The 26,754-nt window shown below is 33.1% G+C and overlaps 1 protein-coding gene across 1 annotated transcript; it reads left to right on the top strand.

Moving 5' to 3' along the window:
- The first annotated feature begins 1,175 nt into the window (after positions 1-1,175).
- LOC149807650 (BTB/POZ domain-containing protein 19-like) lies at positions 1,176-26,072 on the top strand. Its single transcript, XM_089969143.1, has 7 exons — positions 1,176-1,347; positions 7,265-7,487; positions 8,787-8,840; positions 10,800-10,928; positions 13,019-13,150; positions 14,268-14,393; positions 18,257-26,072. The coding sequence occupies exons 1-7, from the start codon at positions 1,265-1,267 to the stop codon at positions 18,374-18,376; spliced, it is 867 nt and encodes a 288-aa protein (XP_089825269.1). The 5' UTR covers positions 1,176-1,264; the 3' UTR covers positions 18,377-26,072.
- Positions 26,073-26,754: the final 682 nt, after the last annotated feature.

Raw genomic sequence — 26,754 nt, forward strand, 5'->3', positions numbered from 1 at the left:
CGTGGAGTACCTACATGAGGCAAGAACGCCGGCTCAACTCCTTCCATATACGGTGCCTAAAACGCATCCTGAAAATCAGCTGGCAAGACCGTGTTCCACACAGCGAGATCCTGCAGCGTGCAAGTACCCCCAGCATGTACTCCCTGCTAATTAAACGCCGCCTTCGATGGCTGGGTCACGTCCGACGCATGGAGGATGGAAGGCTGCCAAAGGACATCTTATATGGACAGCTGGCCACTGGCATGAGAAGAGTCGGCCGCCCCTCACTCCGTTTCAAGGATGTATGTAAGAGGGACATGAAGGCATGCAACATTTCACCCGATGGCTGGGGAGAGCTGGCCGAGGACCGAGGCACCTGGAGACTGATGGTAAACAATGGCATATCAGTCGCTGATGCGAGGAGAGGCCAGTTGGCGGCGGAGAAACGTGAGAGAAAGAAGAACACGGCAGCAACCACAGTAACGCAGACTTCTCAGTATGTCTGCACCAACTGCAATAGGGACTGTCACTCACGTATAGGCCTGCATAGCCACAGCAGACCATGCCAACAGAGACAGACAACACCCCAAGGGCGCTATTCGCATGTTCTTTCGAGACTGAGTCGCCAATGATGACTCGATTTTTCTTTCATGCCAATAGATACTGTGCATGCTGACATGAATAGACTCATAAAAGAAACTTACTGGATTCATAAGTTAGATACTTTGTATCCTAATGGACTTAATGCCAATGCACTATATAACATTTTATAATTTAAATTGATATATTGTATATCCTTTATAAAAATATAATTATAAGTATGACTGTTAGACTCTATTTTATTTTATTATTTTGCTAAATATAAATTTGAGAGATATTGTCATTTGATATGTGAATTTTGTATTTGATCTAGTTTAATTTAATAGGATAATTCTATAAAACTTTCTGCATTTGGTCTCAAAGTGCAAAATGTTTACATCTTTATATGCAAGAGAGAGAAATCAGAAAGGCTAGTTCTTGCTTAATGCAAGCTTATTTTTAAAAAAAATAAAATCTTGTGTTAGTGATATGATTTTCCCGATTTAACGGCTTATGCTCATAGTCCGTCTCGGGTTTCGATTGTGTTTGTAAATAGTATATCATACAATAAGGGCGAATACTGAAGTCTTTCGAAAACCTCCAGGTGCTCCTGACAACAGAGACGCGTTGAGCCTTGTTTTAAAATTCTGCATCATATATATCCATTGTTTTAGTCCTATAACAGAGATAAGTTAAGCCTCAAACGATGGCTAGCGAAAAGGTCATGAAAGGCGATCCTATTGAATTAGCCATGTGCATGAAAAAGCTCGTCAATAACAAAGATCACAGGTATTTAATTAACGCATTGTTTAGTTTTATATTTTCGAGGGAACTTGGAATGTAGATTGTGTTGTTTTGGGTTTAACTGGTGGAGAAAGAACTCTGGTAAGAACCACCGACCCACAGAAAGCTACTGGCAAGCTCCTTCACATACCCACTTTGATCGAGACCGACGCGGACAGATGTGAAACGGCAGTGATCGGTAAAATCGAACTCTAGCTCTATAGACCATTTGACCACCCGGGCCCCTTAATTATTTATAGTATAGCGCCATCTATCGTGTGCTTTCATGATTATACACTGGATGATAACCATAAGTTACTAGTTGCAATTGCTCATGCTCACGAGTACACTTTTTTTAAAATGCACTCACGAATATCACTGTTTCATATCCGTACCCCATGTTCTCAAATAGACTCTATATCTAGTTAAAATAGATATCACTGTAACAGATCGGTTAAATAGTTTGTCGTCTGATAATGTCCAGTGATGTTATGCAAGAGTCAGATCACATGATTACCATAGTTTTCAAGAAGCAAGAGATCAAATTTATGGTAGCATATAAGAGTCAAAATGTGAAGTATGTTAACATTGTTCTCCTCAAGATCTTATGGCTTTTGGTAGGTGTTGACTTTAAAACTTTAATGTATTTGATTTATTACTTTTTGTTGGAACACCTGGAATTGTTTAAACAGTCAACATGTACTTTCATACACATGTTGGTGGACCAATTCTCACTGACAATCCAGTTGCAACTTCCCCAACATAGATGGTGACAGATGCATTGTTTTAATTCTTCAGATAGGCTCCTGTTGTTGGAGAGCACAGGTGGCAGAATGGAGTAGCATCCATTTTGCAAGACGATTTACACATTGTGCGACACATATCACAAGTTCCCAACATTAGGATAAGTATATGGCACCATACATACATTTTTTAAGTATTACCGGTACCATCCTATCGGAGTAACTCCCATTAGAAAACCAGGAATATATGGTGTAGGTTTATTGATCATTTCCCACAATCATCTGATTTAATCTGGAAATTAAATGTATTTTAATAATAACATATATATATATATATATATATATATATATATATATATATATATATATATATATATATATATATATACACACACACACATACATAGAGAGAGAGATAGAGAATTATAAATATACACCAGACAGAACAGAAAGTGCTATCCCTGGATTCCTATAGAAGAATGCTTGATAATAGTAGGCAGAATTAATATTTTAATACAAATAATACTATCATAGAGGTTAGAGAATTTATAATTCATACTCTACGGAGATTCAAACCCAGGTCCACAAGTAAATTGTACCCATTGCCTTGCCTGCACACACAAGCCTATATTCCCTCACGACTAAACATACATCACCAAAAAATGATGTTACTCAATCAGTGTTATATGCACTCGTGCATAGCAGACACATTCGCATTCTTATATTATGTGTTTAGGCTTGAATAAACAGTAGCACAAGAAGAAGTGAAAACAATAAGCTTTGAGAAATTTTGCAAATTATTTATCTCCCTGGAAAAATACTGTAAAAATAAAGAAAATAAGAACTTGCAGTTTTAAGAATCAAATCCAAAAATAATCCAAGAATAATCCACAAATAAAATTCTAGAAGTCCTAATAGTAAAATGTTCTAATGATTTCAAGTTCGAGTCCCAATGAAGAATCCAACATGTAAGGCAATGATGTATGCTGTATCCTGTACTGTGTTGAAGTCTACAGTTCCTTGTAGAAATACAAGAAATAATCCAGTGATTGAATTAATGAAATTTTTTTGTTCAAGTATTCTGCATGAGTACTAATAATTCCAGAGAAAGAAGTTAATCTTTTTTTTTTTATTTAATTAATATACCTTTAGCATGTTTATATGACAGAGTTGTTTTTGTTTATGCCTCCCAGGAGTATTTATGATGTAATTTAAATCATTTATTTTCCTGTCAGCTGTGTAGGGACCATGATACTTGGCCTGAAGAGGATTTTGTGTTATGGGCAAGAGAGCCAGGGCTCTATCACTAGGCTGAAAACTCCTTTCCTTCGAATTTTTATCATATCTCGACTTCATTTTGAATTGAGTAGAGTGCACATTTGCTCTTGCAACCTCATAAGCCTTTGACAACTTATACTTAAAATTGGAAACGTAATCGAGAAGATTAATTTCAGTATCTTCATTCAAAAGAAGTTTCTCTTTCAATAACTTCAATGGTCCATGCACAGTGTGTCCAAAAACCAATTCAAAGGGACTGAAGCCTAGAGATTCTTGAACTGATTCCCTAACACCAAACAATAGTAAATGAATGCCTTCATCCCAATCTTTACCCGTATCAAAACAATATGATTGAATCATATTTTTAAAATCTGATGGAATCTTTCTAATGCCCCTTGGCTCTCCGGGTGATAGGCAGAAGATTTGAATTCTTGGATGCCCAGTTCATACATAACTTGCTGGACAATTCCCAAGATGAAATTCGCTCCTTGATCAGACTGGACAGATTTTGGAAGGCCAAATTGAGTAAAATAACTTTATCAAAGCTTTTACTATTGTTTTAGATTTTACTTTCCTCAAGTGAATTGCCTCTGGACTTGTTGACACACACAAAATAGTCAACAGGTATTGGTTACCTGACATGGTCTTAGGTAAGGGACCAACACAATCTACCATAATTGTATTAGATGGTTTGTCAAAGGCAGGAATGGGTTGTAGATGAACCTTGGGTATTTTCTGATTGAGTTTTCATACCATTTGACAAATATGACAAGATCTACAGTATTTCCCAACATCACTTTTAATTTTTGGTCAATAGAAGTGAGTCAAGATCTTGTGATAAGTTTTATTAATCCCTAAATGACCAGACAATGGAGTTTCATGGGCCAGACTACGTATTTCCTGTCTGTAAGGTATTGAAACTACAATTTGTTAGTTCACTGACCACTCATCACCATTAGGTTCCTTGGGAGGTCTCCATTTTCTCATAAGAATTCCATTTTTAATAAAATAACAGACAGGAACTTCATTAGCTTCAGTTTCACTATTGGCCCTCTGAAACAAACAGGAGCTCTCAGGATCTTTTTCCTGTTCGACGACAAGGGAATTCTTTTTCAATTGCATTGACTTTCTGATCCAAGCAAGGCTTGTCAGTTACAAGTGAATTAACCACAACCTTGTCTTCAGCTAGGTTGTTGCCTAGTAATAAATGAATGCCCTCAATGGGTAAAACAGACACTGTGCTGACTGTCACAGGTCCTGAGACTAAGTCTGATGACAAATTTACACAATGGAGAGGAAGGAGAGGAACTTTAACAAAGCTGTACTCTACTCCCTGAATAAGAACACTCTCATTAGAAGAAGACTTCTCAGAAAAAGGCAAAATACCTGACAATAAAAGACTCTGAGTAGCTTCTGTGTCCTTTAAAATTTTAATAGGGATAGGATTGGCTGAATCACCCAAGAGTGATATAGAACCCTTCGATATGAATGGTTCATAATTCTCCATAATAAAATCAGACTGGGGTTTATTATACATGTACCCAACAAATGTATTGCTTTCAATACATGACCATGACCTTGACCTCTTAGAAATGAGAGCATTTGGAATAGGTCTGTCTTGATTCTGATGCCTATTTTTCAGTTTGTAGCAATCAGAAATAACGTGTCCTTTTCTCTTGCAATAGGTACACATAGAAAGAGACAAGGATCTTGAATCAAGCTTATCAGAAGTTTGATTTTTAGAGGTTGTGCCAGTTTGAGTTTTAGAAGGGCTTGTATCAGGCTGAAATACTTGTCTGCCAAAAGACTGTTGAGTAGAAGTCTTTTTTACAAAAGAAACTTTATGAGTTAAAGAATACTCATCAGCAGCTTGAGCAGCATTTTCCAAGGTTTCAATCTAATTTTCATCAAGATAAGACTTAATGTCACTATGGACACAGTTTTTGAAATCTTCAAGTAATACAAGTTGTTTGAGATGTTCATAATTTCATTCAACTTTCTTGGCTAAACACCATCTATTGAACAACAGCTCTTTTTCTCTAGCAAATTTGACATGAGTTTGTCCAGCCTTTTTTCTATAGTTTCTGAATTGTTGCCAATAAGCTTCAGGGACTAACTTATAACCCTTAAGATGCATTCCTTAACCACATCATAGTTGCCACTTTGGTGAAATGACAGTGAATTATAAATATCACTAGCCTTACCATTCAGCACATATAATAATCAAGACCAATTCTCAAAAGGGGACACTAATCTAATATTCTCTAAAAGGGGACACTAATCTAATATTCTTTGCAAGATCAAAACTTAAATTTGGATTTGAAGTGTGAATATGCTTTTCACTTGCCAGCTCCATTTGTTTTATTCTAAATGATATTCCCTATCTTTCTCTTGTTCTTCCTTATCTGATTGCATTTGCATTTGTTTTTTTTTTGTAATTGCATTTGTTTTTCTTTGTCTCTTTCTTCTGCTTGTAAATGCATTTGGTCTTTTAGTAACTGCATTTGTCTTTCTATTTTTCTTCCGCTTGTAAATGCATTTGTTTTTCTTTCTCTCTTTCCTGGATCTCTCTCCTCTTTCTCAAATCATAACTTTATTTGTTCTTTTTGTAATAACATTTGTTCTTTTTCGTTCTTCGGTTTCATTTGTTCTTTTTCCAATTGCAACTGCATTTGTTTTTCTCTTTCTTATTTCTGAAGTTCCAGTTTCCTCAACTCCAATTCCATTTTGTAATTTAGTTATAATTCCTTTACTTTTGTGTCAGTGTCAGATACAGATTTACTGATTGAAACCAAAGTACTTTTATCCAAAACATTCCTGTCTACCAAATACTGAACCAAAATAATTCTTATTTCTTGTTTTGTTAAGGAAGCCGTTACCTCAGAAAGATCATATTTTCTGGCAAGTTGAATCAATTCATCATTTTTGAAAAGATCTAGTTGTTCCTGGGTAGGATTTGAAAGAAAGATTTCCACTTTTGATGACATTTTAGAAAAAGTTTGCTGATTTCACTAAAGATTTCAAAAACTAGGGGAATTCAAATTTCAAAAACAAAGTTTTCTGAAATGTTCTATCATAATTTAAAATAATTTCGGAGAAGCCCCCAATCCTTATGTCATGTAACACAAGAAAAAGTGAAAACTTGAGAAATTTAACAAATTATTTTTTTCCCTGGAAAAATACTGTACAAATAAAGAAAGATAAGAACTTAGTTTTAAGAATCAAATCCAAAAATAATCCAAGAATAATCCATGAATAAAATTCTAGAAGTCCTAATAATAAAATGTTCTAATGATTTCAAGTTTGAGTCCGGACAAAGAATCCAAGATTGAAGGCGATGACGTATGCTGTATCCTGTACTGTCTTGAAGTCTACAGTTCCTTACAGAAACACAAGAAATAATCCAGTGTTTGAACTAATGAAATTTCTATGTTCAAGAATTCTGCATGAGCTTTCTTCTATAGGAATCCATGGATAGCACTTTCCATTCTGTCTGGTTTATATTTATAATTCTCTATAATTAATTCTATATAACTTGATTTCTTTCATAGGAATCCGGAATGACTGTATAGGTACATAAAAATTAATTACTAGGTCGTCATGCGAGTGTGTCTGCTATGCACGAGTATATATAATACCAATTGAGTAAGATCATTTTTCATTGATGTGTGGTTAGTCATGAGGGAATATGGGCTTGTGTGTGCAGGCAAGGCAATGGATGCTGTTTACCTGCAGACCTGGGTTCGAATCTCCGTAGAGTATGAATTAAAAATTCTCTAACCTGTATTATAGTGTCTTTATTTACAAAACCAGTTCCAAATACATTCATTTTCATCACAATTTTGAAGAATAACTTTTCATATATGATGCAAGCCAATAATAATTTTGCTCTTTCTTTACAGTGACATCAAATTTTTAGTTGGTCCCAACAAAAAAGTTATATTTGCACATCGCTGTATCCTATCAGCCAGATGTACTGTGTTCAAAGCCATGTTTACTGATCCATCCCAGAAAAATGGAACCGCTGATAATTCCTCATTTGTCCTGTCTGACATGAATCCTGATGTCTTCCTAGCAATGCTAGAATTTCTTTATACAAACTGTATTACTCTGACACCAAAAATTGTAAGTTAATGAGGATTTTATTGAAATTTATTTTATAGATCTTTCATGGATTTCATTAACATATTCATATTTATCATACATTTAAAAAAGAAATGAGATTACAAAAACAGAAGAATGTATGTTTTGGTGTTTGCCTTAAAACAGATGCTGAATAATGATTACATATAATGGTTTACTGTAGAAATTAGTGTTTGCTGAAACACTTAGGAGAAAAGCTCAAGACCCTTGGATCAAACTCTTCCTTCATGCAGCAGTAAACTATTGTACACTGGAACATGTTACATTATTTGTTGTTTCTATTAAGTTAAATGTAGATACTAGCTTACCTGAAAAATTGTACTTCTTTAAAGTGCCAGAATCTGCAGACCCTGTTTGCAGCCTAGTATTAGTAGGATTTCTCTCCCCTTCCATACTTCTCACATCAATCAGAACATCCTTGACCTTTATTGCCAAGTCAAGATAGATATTTGCCACAATGTTGGGAACTACTTTTGTTCACTTGGCACAATATGGTGGTAGAAAGTCATAAAATCACAATTGGAACAAGTCTAAGCCTTTTCTGTCAAACATGTAGGGTGCACTTCACTGGAAGTGAATCACCAAAACCATAAAATATTTGTGTATTCCATGCATAAACTGCATCCAGTGTTATTTGTTGACTTGACAGAAATGGTGGAGTGATGTTATGATTTATGTACATATTTGACTTGTCCTTCAATCAGTACTGAATGATTTTGAATGTAATTTTATATTTGAAGTTGTAGACCTGTTTTACTTAAGTACATCAAGAAAATGCAGTGTTGTATAGAAGGCAATTTATACACAAGTAATTAAGATAATTTATCCTTTGTTAGTGTCATTTATACACAGGTAATTAAGGTAAGTTATCCTTTATTAACGACATTTATACACAGTTATTAATGGCATTTATACACAAGTAATTAAGGTAATTTATGCTTTATTAATGTCATTTATACACAAGTAATTAAGGTAATTTATCCTTTATTAATATCATTTATACACAAGTAATTATGGTAATTTATCCTTTATTAATGTCATTTATAAACAAGCAATTAAGGTAATTTATCCTTTATTAATGTCATTTATACACAAGTAATTAAGGTAATTTATCCTTTATTAATGTCATTTATAAACAAGCAATTAAGGTAATTTATCCTTTATTAATGTCATTTATACACAAGTAATTAAGGTAATTTATCCTTTATTAATATCATTTATACACAAGTAAATAAAGTTATATATCCTCTGAAAGTGTTATTTCTCATTTCTCTTTAACAGGCAATTGAAATGCTAGCAACATCATTGGAATTTGGACTAGATGATTTGCGAAGGGTAAGAAAGTTTAGCCGTACAAGCACTTTTGCCACTTACGTAGGTGTCTTATAGAATCATACATTTTTTGGCATGTAATTAATTCTGATTGTTAGATACCAATGGTAGATTGTTAGATACCAATGGAAGATTGCTAGGTTCTAATGGTAGAAACTCTTGATATAAATCATGTTTGTCTGGATTTTCAGTTTTGTATCTGGCCACGTACATGCATGTTCCTCAAAATTTGCAAACTTTGTGTCTGATTCATTCATCCAAATTCCTGTTTATTTGCAGAGGAATTCAGATAATAATGGTTGTATTGTATTGGTGATGTTATTAATGATAGAGTACTGTCTCTCTATAAGGAACTTACATTTAACATACCCTGTTATAAGGTAAATATGGTCAAGGACTGCATTTTATTTAATGTTAATAGAATCGTATGCATAATGTATTTAATTATAAAGTGGTCTCACTATAAGTCCCATCATTATAACACTGTTCTGGTTATAAGGTAAATATTGTCATAGACCCCATTTCATTAAGTGGTATTAGAATTATATGCATAATGTACTTCATTATCAAGTGGTCTCCCAAAATTGATCCACAAATTGTACTGTAATTTTACTTCATTTCCAACAGAAATAGCATTCTTTTTACTGTGCTGAAAAGCAAAATGAAGGTGATGTTCCCTTTCAAACAATATTTAATCCTGCATATTTTTTATATATAAAGAATTCATATTTTTTCTCACCTTGTGATTCTAGACCATCAATTATAGAACAGAAACACATCAAGGCTAATGCCTCCAGTCATATGTGCATCATTTAGAATTGACTAATCTAATAAATCCAGTCCATCACAACTAGAATTTAGTTGGATAAACAGACAAATAAAATCCTTCTATTCCAAACCAAATGGAAAAGTTGTTTCATGGTACATTCATAAACAGCATGACTCTAATTTTTAATTATAAGTAGACAAAAATAAGATTTATTTTTTAAGTAAAAGACTGAGCATTCAATATGCTACCAAGTTAAAAGGTCCCTGGGCAGTGCTGTGTGTGCATGAATACTGTTACAGGAATTGTTGAACATACAGTTGTGTATTTACCTTGGAATCTAGCATAAATTCAATACTTTGTTTATTGTAGTATTCTTTTTATTATTCAACCTTAGACAGAAAATCAAAATGAGTATATAATAAAAAGGTTACTATATTTGAATGGGAAAATAATGAACTCATTTTTTTTCTGAGTAGTACTGCAGTGATAACATTATGCAGTATTGCTCAGAAAAACTTGTTCATATTTTTCCATACAAAAGCAGTAACCTATAATTATTGAAAAATATAACTTGTAATGACTATAGGTATTAATGATACTAGTAATGCTATTCCCAAATTTTCATTAAATACCTCGATGGCTATTACTGTATATACTTGGTTATAAGTTGAGTCAAACTGCAAACAATATAGATTATATATGTATGATCTGTTGTAGCATAATGTACCTGCAGATCAGGGTCTGTATTGTTTGTTCTACTGATTACTCCTAACAAACTGCACAGACCCAGATCTGACAGTGCATTATATGATGACATATCTGGGTCTGTGCAGTTTGTAGTTGAACTTGTCTTATAAGGTAGTATATATGGTAAGCTTTAGATTATAATAATAATAGGAAGAAAAATAATGTATTCATTGGTGATGGTTACTGAATCAGTTTGCATACAATAATCAACCTTGAAGCCTTCCTGTACTTTGACTAACATATTGAGTTCCATGGGAACATGGATTTCTTTGGAAGTTTCTGTACATTTGTGTTAAAGTAAATTTTAAAATAGATTTGTCTATTTGTCAGTGGCAATGTTTCACTGTTAAGATGACAGATATGCACCTGCTATAACATGAAAGTAAAATATGATGTATTTAAATTTAAAAAGAAAACATGCTGCATAACTGCACTTTTTATTTCAGGTGTGCTGTGAGTATCTGGAAGAGAACCTGGGGGTACAGAATGCATGTGACTGTATGCAGGCAGCTGTCACTTACGGACAGGAAAACCTTAAGACATCATCACTGACCTTTATTGAACAACATACAGATGTATGGTTTAAGTTTAATTATGTATTTATTTTCATCTGTTGCACAACATTGTAACAATTTAAACTTGGTACTTTGGTCACCTTAGGTATTGGTATGAAGTAATCAGCTTAGGTATCCATATGAAGTGATCAGATGAGGTATTGGTACAAGGTCATCAGATTAGGTATAGGTATGAATTAATCAGCTTAGGTATCCATATGAAGTGATCAGATGAGGTATTGATACGAGGTGGTCAGATTAGGTATTGGTATGAATTAATCAGCTTAGGTATCCATATGAAGTGATCAGATTAGGTATTGGTATGAAGTGATAAGCTCAGGTATTGGAATGAGTGGCTAGTTTAGTTATTGGCATCAGGTGGTCAGCTTTATATTGGCATGAAGTGGCTCAGCTTAGGTATTTGCATGAGATGGTCAGCTTTGGTACTGGTATTAGGTGATTGGTTTAGGTATTGGTATGAGGTGGTTGGCTTAGATATTGGTAAGATGTGGTTAGCATAGATATTAATATGAGGTGATCATCTTAGGTATTGGTATGAAGTGATCATCTTAGGTATTGGTATGAAGGGATCGGTTTAGGTATTGGAATGAATAGCCAGTTTAGTTATTGGCATAAGGTAGTCAGCTTATATATTGGCATGAATTGTTTGGCTTAGGTATTGGTATGAGGTGGCCAGCATATATATTAGTATGAGGTGATCAGCTTATGTATTGGAATAAGGTGGCCAGCATAATTGTTGGCATCATATGGTCAGTTTAGGTATTGGCATGAGGTAGTCAGCTTATATATTGGCATGAGGTGATCAGCTTAGGTATTGGTATTAGGTGGTTAGCTTAGGTGTTGGTATGAGATGGTTGGCTTAGGTATTGGCTTACAGTGGTCAGCTTAGGTATTGGTATGAGGTGGTCAGGATATGTATTGGAATGGGGTAGTCAGCATAGGTATTGAAATGAGGTGGTTATCATCAGTATTTGTACGAGTTGGTTAGCTTAGGTATTGGTATGAGGTGGTCAGATTGGGTACTATTACGAGGCCTTCACCTTAATTATTTGAATGAGGTGGTCTTTGAGGTTAAGCAACCATGACTGATTATGGATTGTGAACATTTAATACTGTATGTGATGGAATTGGGGATGGAATCCAGGATTGAAGAGATGCAAAACATGTGTTGCTATGCAATATCCTTGTGTCACAAATAGAAGTATGTAATAAAATACCTGATATAATGATTATGACATGTAATACTATGATAATAATAATAATAATAATAATAATAGTAATAATAATAATAGTAATAATAATAATAATGATAATAATAATAAAATTTTTGTTTCTGAGGATTATATATTTTTCATTTAATAGATAATCTTCTATATAGTTGTTTTATTCATATGATCTTTTTTCGTTTTAAAATAATTCTTAGCTTTTAAAATTTATTATAGCTTTTTGACTGAATGTTGAACCCAAGATATTGCTATATTTATATTTAACAAGAAATCAAAGCACTATACATTTTTAACTTCTCAAAATTGAGCTTCAAAACTTTGTGGAAATATTCAGAATTAAAAAGTTGCCAAATAGCACAACAGATTTTTGCATTTTTAGTTGGACTTCATTTTGCTTTTAAGAGGAATTTAATTTGAGTTGTTCTTAAATTTAAAAAATGCGAAACTCTTTCATAAAGAGGCCAATTTTGCATATGAATTGTTTTAATTTCTCATTCCTACTCTGCAGTATTTAATAATAAGGTATAAATGCCAAGCAGAACTATTTTTAGAAAATGTTTTTGAAATTTATTTAAATATGACAAAGTCTAAATCGGTATGTGTGCTAGGTAAACTCCACACATAGTTTTTTTTAAAAAGTAAAATTATGTATTTTCTATTAACATTTTTTAATAAACTCTTCTATGTGATGGGGCTGCATTCAACACTTTTTGTATTTTATTTTTCTCCTATTCCATAATTTGTTTCTCTGCATTTTTTTTGTTGTTCTGCAGATATTTGTGAATATCTCAAATAGGTCACTGATACATTTTTAAAAGGGATTTTCCAGTAAAGAAATGACAGATTTAATGTTATTCTTTCTAGAATGTATTCAAATCTAAAGCTTTCCAAGAGTTATCTGAGGATGCCCTTGTAGAAATAATGAAAAGTGACAATCTACAGATGGACGAGGCAGATATACTCAGATATATCAAGGAATGGGCAGCAGTAAATTCGGTATGTACTTTAATACTAACTCTTTCAGGGAACAATTTTCTGAAAAGATGATTTTCTGAATGATTGACAAATTCCATATATACTTGCTTATAAGACAGGTCCAACTGCAGTAAGTATAAATCCTGATCACCTGTCAACATAATGCACCAGCAGATCATGGTCTGTGGTGTTTGTTCTGTTGATTACTTTTAACAAACTTCATAGACCTGCTGGTGTATTATGAAATGGCAGATCTGGGTCTAAGCAGTTTGTACTCAGACCTGACTTATAAGTGAGCATATATGGTATTTTACGATACTCAGGATATAGTTCAGATTGTCAGCACAACATTGCTAGGGGATATACTGTCTTATTACTATCTTGTGGTGCCTTAATAGATTATGATAGTATATGATATTTATGCTTTAATGTAATGTACATTAAGATGTGAGAGGAAACTCATTGAGTAGAATCTAATTATCTATGCATATTTTCTTCTTGAAATGAAAAACAAAATGTAGACAATCCTTCAGATATTTTTGGTAATTGGAAAGGATGAGTGAAATATCCGAAAATTTAATCTATAAAAGATTTTGTTTCCCATTTAGCTTGGGTCTTGCATTGAGATGCATTAGCAATGTTGTTAATTTTGCTTGTTTTGCTTGTCTATCTTTTTATCCATTTTTTTTCTGTCCACACTTTATCACCAACATGTAAAGTACCTGTTGCAAAAAAATATACCTTTCATGAGTGTTATCTGATGTTTGTTTTCAGCAGAGTTTAGGCCCTTACCCTTATTTTTCGTTTCATTGTATAATTGGTTTGCTTTGTGTTTGATGGCAGAGCAACATAAGTTGGTTATTTAGAGTTCAGGTAATTGGAGTAATGTGCCTTTAATTATCCAAGGTCACCAAGGTGATCTGTTCAGATCTGATGGTGGAAATTGAACCCAAATCCACTGAATCACATTAGCTTCAGATTTGCTTTTATTAGGCACCTTTTAACAACATGCATGAAGGTGTATTTTTTTGCCTAATTTACATCCCCAAGTGTACATGGACCCTTTTAAGATAATACATAGATGCCAGTTTGTGAATAACATAATCTGTGCAAAGTATTTATTTGACTTATATTTCAGGTTGTATTGAAAAAAGCTGTGAGTGAAGTGACAAAACATGTCATTCAATGGGTGAGACTGCCTATTCTTTCACCACAAGAGATTGAAAAACTAGAAAAAGACAACAAGAAGGACCATATCATTCCAGTAAGTATCAGTACAATTCGGGAGTAGTTCTTTACTCAAGCACTCATTTACCCGCACTTTTCAATATAAGCACTTAAGTACCATATGTTTGAATGTACTCTGTCTTTATAAAACTAGTGTGATTGGTCCCCAATATGTGTCTAAAAACAGATTGCTTTTGATGGGTCTCAGTAGAAGTTATGAAGAAACTAAATTAAACACTTTACATTTAAATTGTTCATGAGAGGCAATATTATACAAACCTCACAGTCATCTAAATGATAGAAAGTAATTCAAATTGAAGAAATGCATAGCATGGTAGTGAATAGGGACATGTCAATGTTTGCATGCCAAAATAACATCTCTTGTGTCACACCATAGTGAGTTAGTCCATTTGTTTGTGATGCATCATTGAGATGTGATGTAGACTGCATTTATACACAGGTGATCAAACTGACCAATCATATTACATGTACCTAGCAAAATACTGTCTCATGATATAGTCCCCAGCCTGACCCATATTTAGCAATGCCATGTTGGCACTTTGATATTGGTTAATCTAAAGTTGGGACAGGGCACCTGTCTATATGATATTTTGAAAGTCAATGATCCTGATATTCTAATGGCTCTTGCTGGCCATTTTTTCCTGAGAATTAAGATAGTAGCCATATATTTGTTATATTTGATATAAAAACATTCAAAGGAGATATAATAAGTTGTGACAAAAATGAAGACATTGATATACCATATTCTAAAATGGACTAGAAAATCTGTCAATTTCAGTTCAGATTTGCTGCTGTTTTAGTGTATCATGCTCCCATGATTAACTTAAGTTTCCTCTTGAACTAATTGTTTATAAAATATATATTTTTTAAAAACCACAATGCTCTAGAATGTCACCAACATATAATTTTAGTCCACTCTACTGTTTTTAAAAATGAATTATCACTTGACAACAGGCTGACTTATAACCTCAAAAATATATAACACATAATTAACTGGCATTTCCAGTAAAGTTGAATGGTGTAGTTTTATTTGATAATGTCTCAAAGTAAGTTTTGGAGGATGGTAACAAAAGTTATTTATTGTGGATAGTATTTTGTTTTCATAATTCAGGCCTAGGTATTTTGTTGTAAAGTTAGCATATGCTGATACACTCCAACACAAACCATGCATGTAATATCTGTAATACAGTCCCAAGGGCAATCATTCATTGATATGGTTTTTGATAAGTCCAGGAGATAAGCTTTCACACCTGTTTTGTCTTGTGGTTTGTAGCAATAGATTAAACAGGAAAACATAATGACCAAGCAAGCTTAGTCAGCCATTAATTTTCCAAAAAAGAGACAATTTGTAAAGTAGACTAGTGAGCACTGAATTAAGCTTAGTCAGTAACATCTTTATTAATTGTTTGACAAAAAATACAATCTGATAAGTAGACCTAGTAAACTTTGAATTTTACATTGTTATAGTGTTTATTTTTGTCAAATCTGAGACCAATTGATATAATAATGTTTGAAAACTTTTATTACTGATGTCTGGTTGCTCAGACTATGTGCTGGTCAAAACCTTTGATCTACTGGACATGTCTAGCAAACACTGTGAATTCTCGATCCCTAGTGTGTGTGTAATATGTGCCCAACTTCAGACATACATGACAGAGATCCACTGTTGCATGATGTAATGTCAGATTACGGTCTGTGATTTGCTTTTATGACTTCAAGCCTAAAATATACCATATATACTTGCTTATAAGTCCAACTGTAAACTGCACAGACTCAGATCTGTCATTGCATAATGCACCAGCAGATTGCAGCCTGTGCAGTTTGCTACGAGTAATCAGTAGAACAAAATAGTAGACTCTGATCTGCAGGCACATGATGGTATGGCAGATCTGGATCTTTTTTGTTTGCAGTGTGACTCAACTTATAAGTGAGTATGTACAGTATATGATGATCAGCTGATCTAGTTGTCCATTGTTCATCACTGAGTGTACATTATGCAGCAAAATGTTTCAATCAGTCTAAGAAATAATAAAACACTAGATGAAATGAAAGTTTTTTTAATTACAAGATACAGCAAATTTCAGTAATAGACATACAAATCACTTTGCTGCTTTTTGTTAAAGTTTGTGATTTTGACTTATTTACAGTTAGAAATGTTGACTTTATGAAACAATTTGAATCTTTGTCTTTTTGCACGAATTGAAATTGCTAAATAATTTCAAATATTTTAGTTCATGACTTTGAGTGTTACTGTAGAATTGATTTCAAAATCATATTTTATGTTGTATGATAGATAAATCATCACTAACACCTGAAAGTTAGAATGTATGATAGATAAATCATCACTAACACCTGAAAGTTAGAATGTATGATAGATAAATCATCACTAACACCTGAAAGTTAGAATGTATTTAGATGGATCCTTCTCATGTTATGTGGTGCAGTTTACTTAACTTTTCAGTGATTTTATGGTTGCATTAAATTTGTATTCTTTAACACAGTAAATAAATTCTTGATTGAGGACTGTATCAAATGACATTCAAAAAGCTTTCAAAATGAGTTAAAGATTCATTAAAAATGTTTAAGTTCTGCATTATTATAAACCCACAATGAACTTTAGAAGACCTGTCTTGCACTAAACATACCACACCCATTTTTTGAATGTGTAATCATTGTTACTATTGGATAAATGTATATGGAATGTGTTCATTTCCAAGAATATGTATAATGGTGTTGTTGCATTTTTATGAAGAATGGCTATTGGATGAATTTATAATCATTCCAGTATTTTAAGTTATCACATTTCATTGGCTTTTATGATTATATTATTGTGTTTTTCTGGGAGAATCATTCTCCTACAAAGTTGGTTGGCAAAGTATAATGCCTGAGTTAAAGGCGAGGGCATAATACTCCGCTGGACGATACTGTTAAATGGCTATTTCCAAGGGAGAAGGCATTAATAGATTTAGTACATCACAAGATATGACATGCTATATAACATTGGTGCTTGGCAAAAATGCCCATTGGAACAAATATAATTACCTTAGTCAAGTATAGAATCAAGGTAAAATACCTACTGTCTTAAAATAATAGATCTCATTAGCCAATCAGAACTCGAGAATTTATCATAGTCACAGTGATGTACTAAATTTATCTGGTATATTTCCTGTTCTCAAAGTAAAGTAATTTCTCCAGTTCTCTTAATTATGTTACCATATATACTCACTTGTCAGTCAAGTCAGACTGCAAACAACAAAGATCCTGATCTGCCTTAGCATAATGTGCCTGCAGACCAGGGTATATGCTATATGTTCTACTGATTACTCTAAAAAACTGCACAGACCCAAATCTGGCATATTATGCGATGGCAGATCTGAGTCTGTGCAATTTGCAGTTGGACTCAACTTATAAGTGAGTAAATATGTTAGGTGCTGCCTGAATGATCTTAATGAAGATATGAATTTACCTATGTAGTGAAATGTTGACTTTATGAAACAATTTGAATCTTTGTCTTTTTGCACAAATTGAAATTGCTAAATAATTTCAAATATTTTAGTTCATGACTTTGATTTCAAAATCATATTAGCAGTGCCATGTTGGCACTTTGATATTGGTTAATCTAAAGTTGGGACAGGGCAACAACACCATTATACATATTCTTGGAAATGAATAAATTCCGTATACATTTATCCAATAGTAACAATGATTACACATTCAAAAAATGGGTGTGGTATGTTTAGTGCAAGACAGGTCTTCTAAAGTTCATTGTGGGTTTATAATAATGCAGAATTTTAACATTTTTAATGAAGCTGATATTGTCCAGTCATTACAGTTTGAATCAACATGGTACAATAACAGTATAATTTCACTACATTTTAGGTGGATTTGTTCAGTTCTGCATGGAAGTTCCACGCCCTCAATCAGCCTGACCCCAATAATGTTCTTGCAAAAAAAAGAGCAGGGACAACACCACGAGATCACCACAAGAACCTAAGCTGATTTACTCATACTTAATGTGGACTTGTCTTAATCTCTTCCTCAATCTCATTAAATTATTTCATTGAATGCATACAACATTTTGATTATATGTGCATTAGCATGATGAAATTAAAAATTAAACTTTTTTTTTTCTTGTTAGTCAAGGAAAACACAGATGACGTAATAGCATGTTAAGTATGGAAGTTCTTGAATTTTCTTCCAATTTCAAACTGTCTTTTGGAAAATATGCATTTTGAAAATGAACAAATCCACGGAAACCTGAAATAAAATTATTATCAAAATCTCAAGCATCAGTATAGGATTTCTTCAAAATATTCAATGATTCTTACTAAATGTAGCTATTTTAAGGCTTATAACTTTTTAGGTTTCCCCAATTTTTACATTTTTTAGATGAAGTTAGCATTGATTCAGTGCACATGTAGTACTTTTTGAACAAGCACATATCATTGAGCTAAGACTCTGAAGCTATTCACTGTCTTTGTTGATGATATTTGAATTACAATTTATTTTGAAAGTACATTCAGAATTGGGGCCCCGAGTGGCCGAGTGGTCTAAAGCGCTCTCCGTTACGGATCACTGCCATCTCACCTCTGTCTGCGTGGGTTCGAATCTCAGATTCAGCCAGTGTGGGTATGTGAGAAAGCTTGCCAGTAGCTTCTCGTGGGTCGGTGGTTCTTTCCGGGGTTTTCCGGGGTTCTTCCTCCACCATTAATACTGGCCGCCATGTATAGCCTATCATGTGCTGAAAAATGGCATTAAACCCTAACACAATAACAATAACAATAACATTCAGAATTTATATTACTTAGGTCTGACTTCAAAAATTAGGAACACATTGCTACCATTGATTGCAGATAACAACAATACCAGTAGTTAAATACAAATACAGAATTAATTGAAATTTCAGAGTTGGCAAAATTTCACAATTAAATGTTATCCCAGTGGACTACCAAGAAAGAAATAAAAACTAAGTCTAAATGTAGTTATCCCAAAGAAGACAATGACTTGCACTTGAATGTGAAATTTTCAGCTTGAAAACAATCCTTTCACTTTCTTGTATGTCATTAACAATTATCATCCATCAAAAAAGAAAATTTGAAGGTATTTTTTTTTAAAGTATAACAGTATCATATAGATGCTGTATGGGTTTCCTGACTTCAACATATGATATCCTAGACCCAGCATTCTGGTAACTCCTAGGCTCCAGGTGCAAGATTTATTGGCTCTTGTATGCTATTTCATTTGTACAAATTTTAAACTTTTTCATAGTTTCACCTGTTTGGTGGTTCAACATGAAAACAAAATATGTCCAAGTTAAACCAAACAGAATAACAAAGGTAAACTCTTTTTTGATTTTTCACAACATTTGTTCTAAAATAAGTGCAGACACATTGTTACAAAAAATGTTCTTCTCACATTTCCTCTTATCTTCTTTTGCACGTTCTTTTTTAAAACAAATTTGTGAAAGTTACTTAGAGTAAACATAAATGGGGATACATTTTTCTTTGATCATAATTTGTTTGTTAGAGAGAAATGACAATTATATTAGACTTGAGAGGTTTAGATTGATAATTCTTTCACATAGACGTTGCTCATCTGGAAATATTTTAGACATCAGCTATCATTTATCAAGAAACTGTATTGTTCTTTTTATTTCTTTAAAAAAAAGTATATCGATTTTTTAAATCAGAATCTTTTATCAAGATTTTTTTAATTGTTTTGGTACATTTTGTGACCTATTGACATTTCATAATCATTCTTGCTTTTGGCTCTTTTTTGTTAGTTAGTGCATACCCATTGAGGCTAATTATCAATTAGTACATACCCATTAAGACTAATTTTCAGCTAGTGCATACCAATTAAGGTTAATTATCAGTTAATGCATACCTATTGAGACTAATTATAAGTTAGTGCATACCCATAGAGGCTAATATCAGTTAGTGCATACCCATAGAGGCTAATGTCAGTTAGTGCATACCCATTGAGACTAATGTCAGTGCATACCCATTGAGACTAATGTCAGTTAATGCATACCCATTGAGACTAATGTGAGTTAGTGCATACCCATAGAGGCTAATGTCAGTTAATGCATACCCATAGAGGCTAATGGTGGTTAATGCATACCCACTGAGGCTAATGTCAGTTAGTGCATACCAATTGAGGCTAATGTCAGTGCATACCCATTGAGACTAATGTCAGTTAATGCATACCCATAAAGGCTAATGTCAGTTAGTGCATATTCATTGAGGCTAATGTTGTTAGTGCATACCCATTGAGGCTAATGTTGGTTAATCCATACCCAGAGGCTAATATGAGTTAGTGCATACCCATAGAGGGTAATGTCAGTTAGTGCATACCCATTGAGGCTAATGTCAGTTGGTGTATACCCATAAGGGCTAACATCAGTTAGTGCATACCCATAGAGGCTAATGTCAGTGCATATCCATTGAGGCTAATGTTGGTTAGTATGTACCCACTGAGGCTAATGTTAGTTAGTGCATACCCATCGAGACTAATGTCAGTTAGTGCATACCCACTGAGGCTAACGTCAGTTAGTGCATACCCATAGAGGCTAATGTCAGTGCATATCCATTGAGGTTAATGTTGGTTAGTATGTACCCACTGAGACTAATGTCAGTTAGTGCATACCCACTGAGGCTAACATCAGTTAGTGCATACCCATAGAGGCTAATGTCAGTGCATATCCATTGAGGCTAATGTTAGTTAGTGCATACCCATCGAGACTAATGTCAGTTAGTGCATACCCACTGAGGCTAACGTCAGTTAGTGAATACCCACTGAGGCTAACGTCAGTTAGTGAATACCTGTTGAGACTAATTGTCAGTCAGTGCATACCCATTGAGACTAAACATAAATTAGTAGGTACCCAGTTATAATACTGTTATTTTGGCATTTTCTCTATCTATGTATATCAACCCTCTCCTTTTTTAACAAAGACATGTGCATTTCATCAAGTTTTGTAGATAATGTGGTCATTGGTATTGGACTCCAGTTATCATGTTACAGAAAGGGAGGTCAATATGTGATAAAACTTAAAATATAAGAAATAATTTCAAATAGTATAATAGGAAAGTAACGTTTTCATCACTTTTTTTATTGATATTTACAACAGTTTCTTATATACATTTTACATTTGCTGCAAATTTAATGAGATATTTTCTGAGCATTGATTTCATTAATTGATTCATGGATCTCATTTCATGCCTCTCAAATGATAATGTAGAATTATGTCTATGCAAAAACAATTTCTCTAAATAGAGAAAATCTATTCCCTTATGTTACAGTGTTTTTTTATCTATACTGCTTATGTGTATAATGCTAAATCTGAAAGAAAGTCCTTTTATACATTTAAATATATTCTTACAGAAAGTCATTTTATTCATTCACATGTATTCCTTTCAGAATTTTACACACATCAAAACAGCATTTTTGTTCAGTGATGATGGTATCTGGTATCATTTATATTTGCTTTAAATATATACTGAGAAAATTGTATTTTCAACATAGTATTTAATTTTTTGTTTTACATTTATACCAAACAAAGCATTTATTTATTCACCATTGTCTTTGAGAAAGGGAAATTCAGTGTAAAAGCCAAAGGAGTTGTTTTTCATAACAAGGTAGATGTTTTTGTAAGTTCCTGAAGTTTGTTCATTTAGAGGTGCAGAGTTGAACAAACAAGGAAAGTGAGTGACTAATATGCAATGTCCATAATTTATACATTTATGTGTTTTTTTAATAAAGAAGTCATAACCATGCATTTCACTTCTCAAATTTGACATTTCTTTGTGTGGAAAATTTTATTGATCATTCATGAGATAATTATAGAAGAATTATCTGATATATTGAATACCTTACGTGCACAAATTTATGCAAAATGTAAAGATCTTGACTGTAAGAAGATTGCTCTATCAGTGCTTTATTTTTAAAAAATGGAATTGTATCTGCTCATTTGCATCCATCTATCTGTCCCTACATGTATTGGTCCATTTAACCATGTTATGAACTATCCCTACATGTATTGGTAAATCTACCCATGTTTTGAACTGTCCTTACATGTATTGGTAAATCTACTCATGTTATAAACTGTCCCTACATGTATTGGTCCATTTAACCATGTTATGAACTATCCCTACATGTATTGGTAAATCAACCTATGTTATGAACTGTCCTTACATGTATTGGTAAATCTACCCATGTTATGAACTGTCCCTACATGTATTGGTTCATCTACCCATGTTATGAACTGTCCCTACATGTATTGGTCCATTTAACCATGTTATGAACTGTCCCTACATGTATTGGTCCTTTTAACCATGTTATGAACTGTCCCTAGATGTATTGGTCCATCTACCCATGTTATGAACTGTCCCTACATGTATTGGTCCTTTTAAACATGTTATCAACTGTCCCTACATGTATTGGTCCATCTACCCATGTTATGAACTGTCCCTATGTCCCTACATGTATTGGTCCATTTGCCCATGTTATGAACTGTTCCTATAACTGATAAACATGCAAGCTTTGAGATATATTGGGGATAGTTCCAGACATGTGCAGAACTGTATAAAATTTTGATTATATTCTCCAGGGATAGTAGATAGGGGTGTATGTGTGCATGACAGTTACGTACTGGGGAAAAGAGATAACAAAAATAGCCCTGGGTCATACTTTGTGGAAGATTTCTTGTTTTGTATGATTGAAGGCTTTGAGCACCATCTTGTATACTTTGGTAAAATTTATTATCCAAGTTATGTTGCTATAATATTAATACCTATCAACTGTAGCCCAATTAATTTACAATAAACTGCTCTGTTATTATTGCCTTGCATGCAAATTATAGGTGAGACATAGGGATAACCTTTCAGTATTATTGTTGTAATTGGTGTCAACACAGGTTTTACATTTACCTCAGTTTCTCTGACTGATCTACCTTCATGAAACTTGATAGGTGTATTCATTTTAGAGAGTACTACTCACATAGACAAACGTTGGTCACACTGATATGCTGTTCATGCTCTTGCAATTATGTTCATTTTGTGTTTAGCTCAGTTGCTTAAATACTTATATTTAAATACTTTAGTTATGTTAGATATATTAATCACCACAGTGGCACACTGTTAAATAACAGTGACCTACTTTCTTGCTGTATTGACCATGTAAGGTATTTGGATTATGCCACATTAAGCAGGCAAGAAACAGGATTCTTCTGAATTTTTGTAATAGTATAGAATCTTACTAACATTTAGCACCATACACTTGGCATTAAAAAATATAAAACTTCTCCACAAAATATCAATCCTTTAAATTAATTTGCTCATAGTGTCAAGTAAACCTTGGGTATGACACTGCATCCATTATTTATCATGAATCAGATTACTGGCCTACACAGTTTGTATTTGGCTGCTTGGTTGAAGTCAGCCATGTGAGACATTTTGGGCAGCAGGGCTAACTTTGACCTCTTGTTGAACTCTTTATCATTACATCTTTATTTAGCAAAGATGTCCTCAGTGTATTAGCAGAGTTATATAGACAGAGAGAAGATATATACTATGTATTTGTGTGATCATTTTGTCAGCACTGGTGGAATGTATCTGTGTGATCATTTTGCCAGCACTGGTGGAATGTATCTCTACGATCATTTTGTCAGCACTGGTGGAATGTATCTGCATGATCATTTTATCAGCACTGGTGGAATGTATTTGTGTGATCATTTTGTCAGCACTGTTAGAGTGAGGAAATGTATTTGTGTGATCATTTATCAGCACTTTTGCAGTGAGGAAATGTATTTGTGTGATCATTTATCAGCACTGTTGCAGTGAGGAAATGTATTTGTATGATCATTTATCAGCACTGTTAGAGTGAAGAAATATATTTGCATGATCATTTTGTCAGCACTTTTAGACTGAAGAAATGTGCTTGTATGATCATTTCGTCAGCACTGTTAGAGTGAAGAAATGTACTTGTATGATCATTTCGTCAGCAGTGTTAGAGTGGCTAGGGATCATTTTATATATCATTATATACATGACATATTTCATCATTTTACATTTTACTCTTTTATTTTATTGATAGTTAAATATAGGATCACGGTATTTATATTTATAAAAAACAAAGCAACATTTATCCAAAACTGCTGCTAGTGTAAGTGTTTAATACACGATATTTTTACAAAATATTATCCACAACATTTTGTTGTATATGTACATGTGACTTATTATTTATTTGCTACTATTTTATTGTGTTCTATAGCAAATCTTTTTTCAGATTTATGTTTAGTTCAACCCTTATTGGTAAACTTATATCTCTATACATAGTTGTTGTACTGCATGTACATTTAATTGATAAAGGATGTTACATATTCACTGATTTCCTGCTCAATTTAATTTTTAGATCTTTCCATGAAAATTGTCAGACAAAGATATTTATAACAGCTCATTCTCACACATATTCTAACAGATGTGACATTTCTTTATGAACAATACTGCTATGAAATCTATATTTGAAAATTTTGATTAGAAATAAGTCAAAATAGTCATGTTATTGAAACTTGATAGGTAAAAAGCAAGGTATCATATTAATTAAACAACCTGTCCTTTTATCTCCATTCTTGCTCTCCCTCATGCATACATGTGAATCATTCTGCTCTTCCTGTAATTAAAAGCTAATTCTTAAGTCTATTACATTGGGATGAATGACATCAATTGCCTTGGAGAACTGAGATCTCATGAAAGCATATTAACTGCAATATATATGCTGTGTTATGGATATTTGATTTATAGCTAAATTAATTGTTTGTAAGTTTTAAAATCTTTTAATTTTTTTAAAATTTCATTATATGTCAAAATAATGTAGTTCTCTTTATTAGGAACTCGATACTTTTCCAGAAAATAGTTTGACCATGACTTTTCATTTTAATAAACACATAAAGCTGACCTGGTTCCTGACCTTGATTCAAAATAAGTAACAGTCACGTTGGCAAGTTCTTTTTTTATTTTTATTGTGGGACTAATAAGAGTGAGATTGAGGCTGTATTAAATATGTGACCCTAGACCTGTAAATAGTTTTTAGTAAAGTAAAAACACTTTTATTCTCAGAGTAAAATGATTGGTTCTTATCAAGGATATAAGGGGCTACATGATTTGTTAGATGTAAACATGACCATATGACCCTTATCCAGGGCATAAAATTCAAGTTTTACACCATTGTTTTAGAGAAATAATCACAGTCTGGGCTTAAAAACACTTGATGTCAAGTCGTTTCCTTCTGTTTTAGCCAGCTTTTGTGTTATATGTTAATTTTTCTTCAGATTAATTGGATTCAAAAGGATTAATTTGTTTCTCTGGAAATTTTTTGTGCTCATACAGAATTCTTGAACAAAGATGTTTCTTAAAACATTTATTCGGATTTCCAGAACCAGAGTGATAGTTCTTGTTTCTACAAAGAACTGTAGACTTCAACACAGTACAGTTTACAGCATACATCATCGCCTTCCATCTTTGATTCTTTGTTGGGACTCGAACTTGAATTCATTAGAACATTTCATTATTAGGACTTCTAAAATTTTATTCATGGATTATTCTTGGATTATTTTTGGATTTGATTCTTAAAACCGTAAGTTCTTATTTTTTTTATTTTTATAGTATTTTTCCAGGGAAATAAATTATTTGTTATATTTTGTTGTTTTCACTCTTTCTTGTGTTACTGTTTATATGAGCCTAAAAATGTAACATAAGAATTGGGGAGCTCATCCAGAATTTTTAATTTTGGCTTGAAACTTTCAGAAAACTTTTTTTTTTAAATTTGAATTCCCCTAGTTTTTTAAATCTTTAGTGAAATCGACAAGCTTTTTCTAAAATGTCATCAAAAGTGAAAATCTTTCTTTCAAATCCTACACAGGAACAATTAGATCTTTTCTAAAAAGATGAATTGATTCAACTTGCCAGAAAATACAATCTTTCTGAGGTAAAGGCTTCCTAAATGAAACAGGAAATAAGAAATATTTTGGTTAAGTATTTGGTAGAAAAGAGTGTTTTGGATAAAAGTGCTTTGGATTCATTCAGTAAGTCTGTATCAGACTCTGACATAAAAGTGAAGGAATTAGAATTAAAATACAAGATGGAATTGGAGTTGAGGAAGCTAGAGCTTCAAAAAGAAGAAAGAGAAAAACGGATGCATTTACAAGCAGAAGAAAAAGAGAAAGACAAATGCAGTTACAAGAAAAACAAATGCAGTTACAATATGAGAAAAAAGAGAGAGAGAGAGACAAGAAAGAGAGAAAAAAACCAGATGAAAAAGAAGTTACAAGAAAAACAAATAGATATGGAAGAAAGAGAGAAAGAGAGGGAATATCAATG

The sequence above is a fragment of the Sinohyriopsis cumingii genome, chromosome 1, assembly GCF_028554795.1.
Source record: "Sinohyriopsis cumingii isolate HCF-2022 chromosome 1, ASM2855479v2, whole genome shotgun sequence".
NCBI lineage: Eukaryota > Metazoa > Mollusca > Bivalvia > Unionida > Unionidae > Sinohyriopsis > Sinohyriopsis cumingii.

Coding starts and splice junctions, on each gene's coding strand:
- LOC149807650 (XM_089969143.1), top strand. CDS start 1,265: ATGGCTAGCGAAAAGGTCATGAAAGGCGATCCTATTGAATTAGCCATG. Junction 1,348..7,264: donor GTCAATAACAAAGATCACAG/GTATTTAATTAA, acceptor CTTTCTTTACAG/TGACATCAAATTTTTAGTTG. Junction 7,488..8,786: donor TTACTCTGACACCAAAAATT/GTAAGTTAATGA, acceptor TCTCTTTAACAG/GCAATTGAAATGCTAGCAAC.